Source organism: Stigmatopora argus, chromosome 10, assembly GCF_051989625.1.
Source record: "Stigmatopora argus isolate UIUO_Sarg chromosome 10, RoL_Sarg_1.0, whole genome shotgun sequence".
Taxonomy (NCBI): domain Eukaryota; kingdom Metazoa; phylum Chordata; class Actinopteri; order Syngnathiformes; family Syngnathidae; genus Stigmatopora; species Stigmatopora argus.
In genome coordinates, this window is record NC_135396.1 from 7,977,333 (window position 1) to 7,991,167 (window position 13,835).

The 13,835-nt window shown below is 38.7% G+C and overlaps 2 protein-coding genes across 9 annotated transcripts in view; one reads left to right on the plus strand and one right to left on the minus strand.

The window, feature by feature from the left end:
• The window catches only part of LOC144083212 (succinate receptor 1-like), a 117,889-nt gene that overhangs the window by 29,017 nt on the left and 75,037 nt on the right, over positions 1-13,835 (minus strand). The window contains exon 9 of one of the 5 annotated variants that reach the window (XR_013303495.1): positions 3,063-3,189. The exons of the other annotated variants lie outside the window; for them this stretch is intronic. The gene's annotated coding sequence lies outside the window, so the exon portion shown is untranslated. Of the gene's footprint in view, positions 1-3,062; positions 3,190-13,835 lie in introns of those variants that run through there. 5 annotated transcript variants of the gene reach the window in all.
• The window catches only part of LOC144083209 (muscleblind-like protein 1), a 54,471-nt gene that overhangs the window by 12,396 nt on the left and 28,240 nt on the right, over positions 1-13,835 (plus strand). For all 4 annotated transcript variants that reach the window (XM_077610808.1, XM_077610807.1, XM_077610809.1 and 1 more), the window contains exon 2: positions 10,591-11,359. In XM_077610808.1, coding sequence (XP_077466934.1) covers positions 11,186-11,359 — 174 coding nt within the window. In that variant the 5' untranslated portion in view covers positions 10,591-11,185. The remainder of the gene's footprint in view (positions 1-10,590; positions 11,360-13,835) is intronic.

Sequence of the window (13,835 nt, forward strand, 5' to 3'; positions counted from 1 at the left end):
ACGGTTTCCCATCCCCCAGAAAGAAAACGATCACTAATATGACTGCGAGTGTCAAAGGGAATATATAGGCCAGCCTAATGGTGGAAATAATCGACAGACTCTTCTCTCATAGGCTTGCATCTGTCCATGGTATTAGTCGCCTTTGTCTGGGTGATTTGGAAGGATTCTAAACGTTGTTGTCTTTCCAGAATATTTAAGGTTGCCGGTAATAACCAAAATAAAACATTCTATTATACTATTTCTTGTCAACTGATGGTTTGGTGATTTTTCTATCATATAATAGTTGATATTAATATTTCTTGTAACATTTGTTGATAGAACAAACCTTGTTTACCAAATGCTATTTCAGAATATCGAGAACAGACTCAAAAATTGGTGTCATAAAACCAGTTTTCAATTCAATTGTAATGGAAACTTGTCCTTACTTTCTCAGCAGACACAGTAGTGAAGTAATAGCAATAGCAAAATAGCTTAAACATCAAAATAACACAATGTAGTGCTGAAAAGTTCAGATCCAAAATATAATTATTGTGTGCGACACTCTTCGGTTGACTTCAGATGATTTAGTGAGTGGAATTGTCAAGAATGCTAACAAACAATTACTGATGGTTGAATTATAGTGTTTGCCCAGACTTATTAGTGGCTAAGACTGGTATTTACAATATTTTAATGGGATTTGGTCAACAACAACCAAAATCACAACTTCTTTCTAGCAACAAGTGGCTAAATAAAATTGCTCTATCGTTGTTGGTATACAGTCTGAGTGAGGTTTGAAAACAGATTCTACCCTGGCATCATTTCTTCCTATGGGGCGTGTGTTTTAATATATATATTCAGAGAGGGGACTCATCTTGATTAAACTGATAATAGTTCTTATGGGGGTAGAAATGTCCTTAATGTCTGACTGACTTCCTGTTCTGTTGCTGCTGGCATTTATTCGAACAGTCAAGTGGGTGAGGCTGGCACATGACATTTTCTTTTTCCATTAGACTCAAAGGTACAGACAAATTCTGCTGGCGATTAGCACCATCATTTTCCAGAACTGAGATACACAGGTAGCAATGTTAAACTTTGTGTTCTTCGTCTTTCCATTCTTCAAAAGAGTGAATATTTGTAAGATGATTTTTTTTTTCTGCGACTGTTTCTCTGATTTCACATTGCTGCTGGCACATATTCAAAAAGCTTAGTGGTGGAGGCTGGCACATGGCATTTTTTTCCTTAGGCCTTGAGGGGTGCAATCTAATATTCTGCCTAGCAACAGAGCCTACCTACAATAAGATATTTTCTCCAATGTGAAAGGATCTATACGACGATTGACTGAAAAAAAAAAACATACATTGTTTGTTCTTTCAGCTGAAGGAAGGAGTCTTTGCTCTTCAAAGAGAGATAGAGCCAATGTTAATCATATGCACACATATTACTCATCCGCTCGAGTCTTGAATATCAATGCTGTGGCTGACCTTCCATTCATCTCTTCACTTGTGTCCTCTCTTGATGATGCAGATCTGCTGCCTCATGCTTAGCAGTCCGTACTTGTGTGTGCGGAATTGAAGGATGTCAAAGATTGCCCTGATGGAGAGATGAGTGGAAATGACTTAATCCAAGGGGGGGAATGATGAGTATTCAAAGACAACACTGGCGAGTGGAATCGCGAGCTCGTAGGGGCGTGGCCAAGCTGTTGCTCAACATGAATTCTCGCTACCTGACTCATTAATTCATTAATACGGTTGTCCCCTCGGCGAGATGTCGGAATTCATTAATTTTGCAGTGATGTCCATCTCATTCTCTCGTTCTTCCTTCCTTTCCTTCGTCCTTCCGCTCTGTCTTCTTTTTTCAACCCTGAGCATTTTTCTTTCAAAAATGCATTAGATTTCTTGAATGGAGAAGCAATTTATTTGTTGCTCTGAGTGATGTAGGAAATGTATCCAGCCCTCACGGTTATTCTTTGTCATTTGATTTAATTTATTCTTAATGAGGAACTTCTCTGATATTAAGAATTTTGCTTCATTCAAGCACCTGAACTGGCTCACAACAGAAGCAGACAGATTTAGTTTAGTGGCTTGACATTTACCTTCTCTTGTACTGTTGACCCCAAAGACGCTGCCATTTATAAAACTGCCCCGTTATGCAGATGGAAATTGAACAGTTGGCAAAATACAAGGTTAGTTACGGCAGATATGTAAAAACAAATAGAAAGTTGTGCAACAGCTGGAAGTGTGATAAGACTTCATTGGAAATGCTGACAGCATTGCCACACCTCCACAGAGGGAAGCCAAAATGTTAATTGATCTTTTTCGTGGAAACAAGTAATCAGCGCTCAACACAGACTCTGGGCTATTGGGGATATATATGGCCTAAAGCAATTACTGTCAATTAAAATAGGGCCTAATTGTGAAGCTAGTCAGAGAGATACTGTATAATTGTAACAAATGTGTGAATAGGGATTGTTAAAGTTTGTTGCTACAAATGTTAGGATTTCTCCAGAATTTTTCCATCTTCCATTGCCTTCAGTAAAATCTGATTGGGGTTAGGTTTTTACTGAACCCTCCGCCCATCTAAATTATTAAAAGAGTGAGGCCAATACCTATTTAAATAAAAGATTGGATCAAAGTTTTACATCGGGAGCTAATAAATAACTTGGAAAGATACCCGTTTTTTTCCAACCCACCCATTTCTGGTGTTGTGAATATCAATGATGTTCCAAATTTGTCTATTTTGCCCCGTTAAGAATGTGTAACTAACAATTTTTGTTTCCCCATCTGTTTTTTTTTTTTGCTTTGTCTTGCAAGAAAAAGCTTGTGTTGAATTGAGTTTGAGTACTATTATCTGATTGCATTGAAGTCAACTTAACTTGGCAACCCAGATAGTGAGAAGATGGAGAGATAATGTAGACAAGGACGGATACCATTTGGGTGCTGTTTTCTTGTTTCTCACCTCCAACATGATGGCTGTAATGAGGTTCTAATTGATGTTACATCATATCGAGCCGAGAGCATTGATACCACAGAGGACCTGACACCATTAGCCACTTTGTCCTTGCCTCCAATGCTCTTTCTCTTGTTGCGACGACATCAATGACCTTGCAGCACAATTCTGTGCCGCTGCGGCGCCAAGGAGTGTTGTGTGAGGAAACCTTGCTTGGGAGGGGTGTTGTTCTGGGTGCTGACTATTTAAAGTCGAGACATGATGCTTTGGGTGCGACCAAGCAGAAGGGTGAGCAGATTTGTGGGAAGAAGAGAGACATATGCGTAACAATAAATTAAAAAATAAAAAAGAACAGGTGGTAGATGCAAAAGACAGATTCGCCATGTGATTGGATAATCAGAGAGAAAGAGATATTGGAAAAAAGTCTTTTTGTGTCACTTCAGGGGTTTTGAGTCTTGATTATGGTTCTATCAATACTTAAGAAAATAGGCGGGCTGTACAATAGAAAGTCAACTGAAAAACATGTTAAGATAGAAATCAAAGCAAAGAAAATGGAGAACTACAACACCAACATGACAAAACAAATACTAACTAACTGTATTTGGACCAGTCATGAAGTCTAGCTCCAAGTGATGAGACTCAATTGGCTGCGTTTCCATTACTACTTCTAATAGTTCGTAAAATGGAAATTTTGCGATGTAAAAATGTCAATACAAAGTTGTGAATTGGGGAACTCCACATGCAATAGGTTTTGACGGTCTTCCATCTTTCAGTAAAATATCACGCAATGAGATTTTGCAGCGTTATGACACTTGAAAATTAAATAAATAAAAGCATTCAATGCAAATCGCAATTGACAACAATTGAACAAATAACTTTTTTTTAAATTCTAGATTTTTTTAGCAAAAAAATAATGAAAACTGCAAAATTCCTTCCACACGTTTGTCTTTGGGATGCTCCAATGACATTACTGTGTGGACAAAAATGCGCAGTTCATCACTAATATTTTAACAATTTTATTCTATGTTGCCTTAAAACCTGTCTACGCTAATGGCTTCTCATGACAAACATTCGGTTAGCATTTGTAAAAAAGCCACGTCTAATTCATCAGCCCAGTTCAAAGTTTAATGGATAATTTTATGAACTAATAATCAGTCGCACTCAGTTCCCGAAAAGAATTACCAGTAGTGTTGTCATTCATTTGCTACAAAGATTATGTTCATTATCCAAGATTGTCAATAAACAAAAAAATGCGACACTGTTCTTTTGATTCTGCTTTACATACGTATGATGAGCACAACAAACAAAATGCAGTCTGATAAAACACTAATTTATTGGTTGCCTATCTACAGTAGTGTTTTTATTCTCCCAAGATTTTTTTTGTTATTCACAAATTCAATAAAAGTAATGAAAACTATATGATATCATTAAAGCAATGATAAATGTAAGTCAGTCCAGGTGTAGAGATTCATTCCCAGTGAGAATATAATTTTGCATGTGTAAGCTACTAAAAATTGTGTGTACTTCACCTGAGGTTGCCTGATGAGGACTCTCCGATCAATGGTGTGTGTGTGATTGTGTGAACGGTAAAAGATGAAATTAATCATGATTTATGCCAGGAATCAAACTGGCCCCCAACTATTTATCATTTTGTGGTATCCAGCGGGTTCTAGCTTTCCATCACTCTCCCCCTGGCCTCCCCCATCCTCTGACACCACCGCTGAGCTTTTTGCTTGTCCCCCCTCCCTCCGTTACACTGGTCCTATCAGTGTAAAGGTCAGCTCAGGTCCAACATCCACAATGTCGCCGTTAGTAATACGACACGTCCAACGTCTGCTTTTTGCTACGTCAGTCATCTCGTATTACCGGATGACCGTGCCAACTTTCTTTTTTGCTCTGCTGACGTTCGTAAGTTTCAGACTTACCATATTCGGGCAAATCGACACTAACATGCAACCTGCGTTTTTTCTTTCCTGTTATTTCTCACCTGTCCATTCTGTTCACCTCATTCTATTTTTTCTCGACTTCTGCACGTGCAGACAGAATATTGCTCTTGATAAAGAAAACGAAGTAAATGCAGCATTTTGTTGCCCTTTGCCGGCTTCACATAAATAGTAGACTTTATTTCCCCTTCATCTGGTTTTTAATCATCATTTCGAAGCAAAGGCTTATTATCATGAATCAACAGTAATCACCCTTGTCTATATCGAGGCTTATTGCCACAAGACTGCAAATAATCTCATGGAGCCAAATGAGCACCGCCATTAGGACACCCATTTCAGCACCAGCTACAATAGCTTTCTGTAAACAAGGAGCTCAAAACCAAGAAAAAAAATGGCATTGTATGGAAATAGTTGAATTTATAGAAAAAAATCCAAATCTTAACAAGATGTAATATTTGCAAAGCATAATAATGTATGCGTGTTCTTTGGAAGGGAATAGTATTACATCAGATCAGGCAATATTTGTGCAACACAAGTTTTTAGGTTCATAGGAGCCAGTGTAAATCAGAGCATGTGATGTCACTGTTGGGGATGAAATGGTTCGAAAACCTACGTAACTTTCTTTTTTATGTGCAGTTATTTTTCCTGTATTAAGTCATATATCTTATTTCATTTAAAAGTCATGTTTTTTTCCTGGTGTGAGCGACATAAATACTGGGATGGATTAATTAATTTTATTTATGACATATCAGTCAATATATTTGGGGGACCGCATGTATATTACAGATGGAAATAAAGAAGTAAGAAATGTAAAAAAAATAACATCATATTTGGAAAGTGATGCCCTACCGTAAAAGGTTATACGTAATGTGATATTAAATGTATTGGGTAGGTAGGTGGGTTGCATTACTTTCCTACTTCTCTCCTATCAGAGTTGATCCAATAGTGTAATCATATCTATTGCCTCTGGCAATGGGAAATGGCCTGCATACATTATTTACACATTCTGAGATGCTTATTGATGACGCCCTTTATGTATATATCTCCTCTTCAACACTGTTCCTCAAAGTTCAAGCCTTGTTCCACCATGGTCTCATTTATTCAACTGGCGACAAACATGGCTCATTTTGTCACAGCTGTTGACAGGAGTCGAGCAGAAGCTGAGGGGAGATCACTTGGACAATTTGGACACTGCAGACTCATTTTATATCCATTTGGTCGGCGGATCTTAATGCGAGGGGATGGTACTCAGTTTTATCTGCATCCGGAAATGCAAGTGCACCACAAGAACTCAATACGTTAAATGGACTCTGCTCTTGTCCGTAATAGAAATAACGTTTTGCTTGACTTTGTTCAAGAGTTGTGTTTTAAAGCACAATGACTGCCCTCTTTAATGTGTGCTACTACTAAATTGAAAAAGAACTGCAGTGCACCACACTGATTTGTAAAACACTGCAGGTTATTCTCTATAAAAGGTTGCAGAACAATTATGAATACGTTGAAGACTTCACATCACGAAGTAGTAATGTATAGTATACTCTAATGCCTGTCAAATTATAATAGATTTTTTTTTTACATAGAGAACATAGTGGTGAGCGGTCTTTATTGTGTTTTTTTTCTCCTGAAAACCACATAGATTACCTAAGAACCACTTAATTTGTGGAGGAATTCTGTTTTTATTTAAAGTTGGTCAAAGTCTAGGGGTATATTAGAACATTTTACTAAAACAGGACATGTATAGATCTGATTAATTCTTGAGCTTATGGTACTTTGACCAAAATATGTCAGTCAGTGAGCTGGTTGGAATATGGACAATTTTTCTCTGCATATTACTAACTTTGTTGATTCTTTTCTTTTTTTGTTTTCCAATATTCTCAAAGAAACAGTAACGCGTGCTTTGAAATTTGGCTGAATTGAAGTCTTGTGCTATGGTCAACGTCAATCAAAACTGAGCGTTAGAATTCTTTATATTATCTTCACATTTAAAAGGGCAAGTAATATTGGATAAAGCATGTACACAATGTGCGGTGGCAAATCACAAGGCTTTTGTAACAGTGGCTCATTAAGAGTCTGTGTTGACAGTATGACTCCAGGGAACAATTTGGATAAGAGATGGGCCGACGTCCTTCAGTTGCTATGTGCTTGGTGCTTCATTTTGTACAGCTTTTCCGTCGCGTTTGACGAGTCAACATTTATCATGAGATAGTGGTAGTTCAGAAAAGTGATGGAAAAGACAATGTCCAAATACAATTTTGAGTCAAAAATGTTTAGCTAGTGTTTAGTGCCATGATTGTTAGATAGTTTTTACCTTTCGTTGCCTTCCCTGTTAATGATATACTGTTTGAGAAGGTGAATAAGCGAATAAAGATGCATCCCGCTATGCTTAGACAAACACTGCACATCTAACTAAAGTGGCACATTCCAACGTTGTGCTATCTGGGGACACAATTGGGATACACAGTATGGAAAAAGAAAAAAGAAAAATGATGCAATTGGAAATTTTCAATGCGGAATCAAGCCTTTTATGATACACTCCACCCATGCCAGTCTGACGTCATCCAAATAAAACTAATGCTTCGCATCCACACACACATTTGGTCGGACAACATTAAAATAAAAAAAACATACAAACACCCTCACTGTGAAGCTTACAGCAAAATCATAAAAAATTAAATTGCCATAATATGACACACTGCAGGTCTGTTAGAATCTGGATGTGAATGGTCACATTAATCAGTGTCCAGAGCACAGTTCCAGATGTCGCCTCTATGAGATAAAGATGTTTATCACTGAATGCCACCTATATACCCCAGTGGAATATTTCATCCACAGTGTTTGACCCCACAATCTGCATTGAGAGGGAGCCGAGTGGAGCAAGAGTCACGTTAGTCAGTGAGAATAGACATGCACAAAACTCACTCGCCTTTCTATATTGTAGTTGCTGTCTGGCAATGGGACCTGACTCCTCTTTGCAACAGTTCCAGATGTAGGGCTCAGTCAGAACTCACACACTCATGAACACAAAACCCAAAATATCAGCTTTGGCCCCAAAAAGCCATTGACCACAAATGTGTCTCACACAGTCCAATTACAACCACATTATTATTGCTTTTCTTTAAATATATATTTTCCTTGACTATTCTTGGATCACAATACCTAGAAAGTGACAACATTGTTATTTTAGATCGCAGAGTTGCTGAAGCTTCCTAGATAGAACAAATCTGTGTAAAGTGTATTAACTTTAGAAACTACTCAACATTTGTAACGAGTATAAAAAGAAGTTATCCTGTTAGCATCTACTATAATCTCAGTCTGTTACATGTTAATATTCTCATCACACATTTTTTTCCTCATCTACATGTTATTACTTCCCCAATAATTCAATTTCGTAGCAGTGCTAGTCTAGTTAAGATAAAACAAAACAGTGAATGATTTTGCATCTCATTCTGTTTTAAAGTACTGTCGAGCATGATGAAATGAAGTCAGCAAAAGACGGAAAAGAAAAGAAAAATTCACATGTGAATAATACTTCTCTTTAAATCCCTGCTACCTAAATACGGTAGTCTATTTGCGCAGAAATCTTGCTCAATCCCAAGAACAACAAACACCAGATTATCTATTACACTATGTAAAATTGCCCAATGAGATTATCCAATGGTTTAAAAGTGAATGTGTCCCAAAGGTCTAAACGAATCAGGGCTGATGACTTGAAAATTGAACATCTTCAAAACATTTAAAGACTAAAATTCTTTGAAACCAAATACCTTCGAATAAAGACTACTAAATCTAACCTCAAATTATTTCTAGCCAATCAAGAAATTCCCTGGTTGAGGATTTAGTAAGAAAGTGTCAATAACATGTCATATTTTGTAAAAGTGAGTCCATCTTCAGTAATGCTTGCAAAAAATAAGAGCAACAACAAGATTTACACACCCGAAGGAAAAATTCCATTATACCTCAAGAATGGAGAACTATTTCTTGGAGCTGTGGGAGTGCTTATTTAACATCCGCACCAAGATTTTTCTCAGTCTTTCTTTTTTCCTTCTCTAGGATTTTTCTGTAAAAAAAAGTCCCAATAGGACAGCTATTTCCTGTCTCTTGTATTGGAATATGTTGCTACGATTGCTGTCCTTTGATTTCATTTGATCATACAAGATTTCTATAAATTATAAATCAGCGTTAGGACAGAATATTTATTCTCTAGTTTACTGCGTTTACATTAACAGACCAAACCAAATAAAATATGACCCAAACGGCAAGACTGTTAAATGATATATATATAGGAACATTACATTTAAAATAATGGGAATGGGATGTTGGGATAAGAATTTTGAAACGAGATTTAAATAAAATATAACTAACAATGGAGTAAGTATACACAAACACATCTGCTCTAGTGAGCGGGGGATGTAGAGGTGATGTAATAACATGTGGGCTGCGGGCATGAGGGTGCTTACTGTGCAAAGAGATTTTTGTGCGACCGAGGAGGTTGAAATGTGTTTGTCAGAGTTGTTCTAATGAGGATGTGAAATAGAGTATCATCACTAACCAGGATTCAGCCTCCCAGTGACGAGAACACTCATGCCCCTTTTGTCTCTATTCTTGTTGGCCGATTGCCAATACTGATTTGACATCAATCTGATTAGGATATGGGAAAGATTTGAAGTTCTGATGACAAAAAATAAAATAATCAGCCTGAAATCTTGGCTCTTAGGTTCTTTGAAAACTCTAATCTTACAAATGACTTTCTAGAAGTGAGTCCATAATACATGTTTTCATGCATTTGTCTAAAAGCACACCCCGACTCCAGTTTCTCTTTCTCCCTCTCTATTTGACTTTATCTGGGCCGTTTTACTTGCAACAAAATTTAGCTCGGGCTATGGAAATTGCTTTGGAGATGTGACCATTACAGCCACTCTGCGTGAAGTAATTGAAATTGAAAGATTACTTTGTTGTCAGCATATCTACTCGCACTTAGTATAATCAGCCATGATGGACCTCTAATGTGAAATGACAGAATTGTTTTTATTGAATGTTATTATTCTTTTGACAGAATGACTTTGTTGATTGAAGCTTGCAGGGAGTACAGAAGGCGCACTATTAGAGTAGCATGGGCAAATGTAGTAAATTGATTTTTCGCCAATACTATTCATATTGTACGACAATTAAATGTATTAAGTTTATGAAGTTGAATATTTTTGGATCCTGAATCCAGGATATTTTAGCATTTTGTGACTGTGATCTTTGTAATTAGATTAGATTAGATAACTTTATCCATCCCGTATTCGGGAAATTTCACTGTCACAGTAGCAAGAGGGTGAGAATACAGACACAGTAATCTTTGACTTTTCTCTTCTACTCTGGAAAACTGAGTTCAATTAACAAATCTGTTATCAAGTTATTGCAGAATTCTTTTCCTTCACCTAAATTGTTTTAACACATATATTTTTTCTAATTTTTTTATACAAATATTCACTGCATTTGATACTTTACTACAGCTATAATGTGAAATAGTAACAGACTACAACACATAGAGACCTACAGTATGTACAAATAGGGTTTATTCAGCCTTAGGGACGGAAATCTATTTGTAAATTGAGGTACTCCCTTAAGACTGTGACACAGAATGGTTCAGAGCGACTGACTCTAAATGGGTGTAAAAGTCTAAGCTTTGTTTTTTGCGTGTGTTGCCCCACTGACACGATTCGCTCCTTGTCCACAGAGAGAAGTGCCTTCTTCGACAGCCGCCTATGGCTCTTGGACTCTGCTAAAGCCGGCCACTGTCATCAGCACTGCCTCGCAGGGCCGCCGACACCATCCAATACGCCACTGATTTGCTGCAGTTGGCCCCACCCTCCCCGCTTTTGAGGTTGAGAACAAACAGATTCAATCAGATGCTGTGATCGGGAAGGAGATCGTCACGTCCATCTTTTCCACCACGCCCTTCTCCTCCTCCTGCTTCCCAGGAGCACTGCTTCTTCCCATCATGGGCCGGGGCAATCAATAATGTTTTACCATTCTCTCATCTGACAGTCGAGTTGAGGAGCGAGTCAGTGGAGAAGTTTCTGACCGAGAAAGGCTTCCTATCTGAGGCAAGCGGGCCCTGAGGATGAGCTACAGGTGGTAGAGCCTCAGGAGGCCTCTCACTGCTCAAATCCAAACAAAAACATTTGAAGCCCACCTTTTCCCATGTCATTGACTTATACATCCTCATTAGCTACACACAGGCACATTCATAATTGCATTTGCTGGAGAGACATTATTCCTCATCAGCCCCCTTCGGCTGCTGCTGCTGCTGCTGTCGCTCCTGCTCCAAAATGGCAGTGAACGTGACACCGATCCGAGACACAAAGTGGCTGACTTTGGAGGTGTGTCGAGAATTCCAGAGGGGGACGTGCTCGAGGCCGGACAACGAGTGCAAGTTCGCCCACCCCGCCAAGAGCTGCCAAGTGGAAAACGGCCGAGTCATCGCCTGTTTTGACTCGCTCAAGGTGAGCGTGATAAACAACTTATCATTGCACCATCCATCACTGACCTCTCTGCTATTCTTCTTAGCTTTCTAAAACTCACTCGAGAGACAACCATTTGTGTTTTATTTGAGCTACAATCCTAGTCATGCTCTCGCTTTGGTAATTCAAAACTAAGACACTTTCTGACTTTATTTTAAGGTTTATGTGAAGTACAATGTGATGTGATATTATAATTTCATTCATTTACATTATCAATTCATCAATCATATGCAAAAATAGTTACTAATATTAATAAAAAATAGGAATAATATAATTATCACTGACACCTGGAATCCAAATATGTGAATAGCACGTCATTTTCAACACCAATTATCCTTGTCACGGTCGGGGGGTGTTAGAGCTTATCCCAGCATAGCTCCATCAAAAAGCAGACTACACCCATATCTGTTTGCTAGTCAGTTGTAGGGCACACGTGGAAAGAGACAATAATTCGTAGTCACAATAAAACCATCACTGAGTGAAAGGGAATCGGTCCTATGCTGCCCACACCGAAGTCATGCAAAAGAGCCACTGCACCAACGGATGGCTTATAGGCCATAGTACGTGTATTTCAAAAGTTAACATTGTCGCCTACATCACCCGACAAAATACGGTTGGCGCAACTACCTCACAGTCAATAGTTTCTGAGTTTGAATCCTCCTGACAACATTTTGAGTGTATATGGTCATTTTTATGTACATATGGGCCCAGTAATTGACAATTGGCGATGTGGATGATGTTTTTGATGGTTATTATTAAATCTCACCATTAAAGGTCCGGTGTAAATGTGACACTATGACTAAAAAAGCTATCTAATGTAGTGGCTAGTGTATTAGTAAACACACAATGTTTGTTTGTGTTCCCCTGTAAGAGTAGAGAAGGTGGTCATCGCTTCAACATCTGTGAATTCGATTGAGACATTCCTTCATTGGCAGTTTAACAGCGAGGTCTCTGGGTGGGACTTTGCTGGAGGTTTCTGTCACAGCAGATGGGAGACTGCAGGAGGAGGAGGGGGCGAGTGAGGGCAGCTCACACAGTGCCGCTTATGTTCTGAACTATATGTAAGAGTGTGTATTTCATTTTGAGGTCATGCAGCATAGTGGGGTGTTCTCAGAAAGCTCCGCAATTGACTCTATTTTTTGCCCTGGCACTGACACAACACACTCCCACTGTGCGGCTCCACTTTCTCACTTCCCTTAAGATGAGGGAAAAGAAAATACAGCAGGAGGGATTGACATGAACGCACAGTGAATGAGGTGGACAAGTTCTGTAAATGTGTTTTTTTATGAAAGGCAGGGTGAAGGGTGGGGTGGGGGGTTTCCTCCTAGGAGCCATTCCACTTTGAATAAACTCCCTAGAGTCTTGTACAAAATTTCCGTTAGCAAATGTTAATAGTATGTATTATTATCATTTGGGGGTTACTCATTTGGGGCTGAGAAGTACAGGAAGCTACTAGGAAACTGTTAAGTATGTGCTAAAATCTCGATTCAAGTGTTGACTTGCATCTCTTGTAAGTACAAAGTTCCTAGTAAAATTGTTTTGTTTCCTATTAGCAAATCACATTTGAGAGGCTTTGCCAAACTCAACTAATTTTGCAAACACATGGCAACAATCTATGTACTGCAAGTGTTGCAAAATACTCATTACAATATAAGACAGACACTTGGCACTTAGCTGTGAAAGTTTTCATGGTAGGGCGTGGGCAGAGTTTGGTGGCAAAGTTTGATGACTCACCATACAACTTTCAAAACAGTCCCAGCTCAATGGGCAAAGAGCCTCTAAAAATTATACATGTATGATCAGTACAGGAACAATATCCAGTGAAACTAAGTGGCAGTATTACATTTTGTACTCCTCAGTATAATACATTGTATATACTGCATGTATATATATAAACTAGATATCCTAAGAATAGGATATAGATAAGCAGCAGGCATTGAGAAGAGTGTGAGCTAACTTAGACGACAAGGTTTAATGACAACTGAGGGAAAAATAAATGAATAAGATGTCTCCATAGCTCCTGGAGTGAAGGGATATTAAGTGAGGAGGTGGTTGCATCTCCCAGTCACTTCATTACAGCGTCAATGTTGTGTGGCTCAAGTGAGTGCAGTGCGTCGGAATTCCTGTGTTGTATTTAGCAGTGAGCTACGTGTAATTTGGCTCCTATCTGATTGGCAAGCCACGAAACCAGAGAGCCGTGGTGGAAGTCTGTAAAGCCAACCGTAGCTTACCTTGGCTTAAAACTGAGCCTGTTCCTGCCTCAGCTGGCCTCTGTATTACAATCATTATTATTATAAATGGAGTCTGCCTGGTTGCTGAGATACTTGTGTGGGGTTCAGTAGGTACAGGTAAGACAAGACTGGACAAATGGAGGCTGCCGAGGCCTTTTTGGATCACGAAAACAGTCCCTGCTCTACGTGCCAGAGCATTCCAAAGCATGCCTCCCTGACAGTTTGAT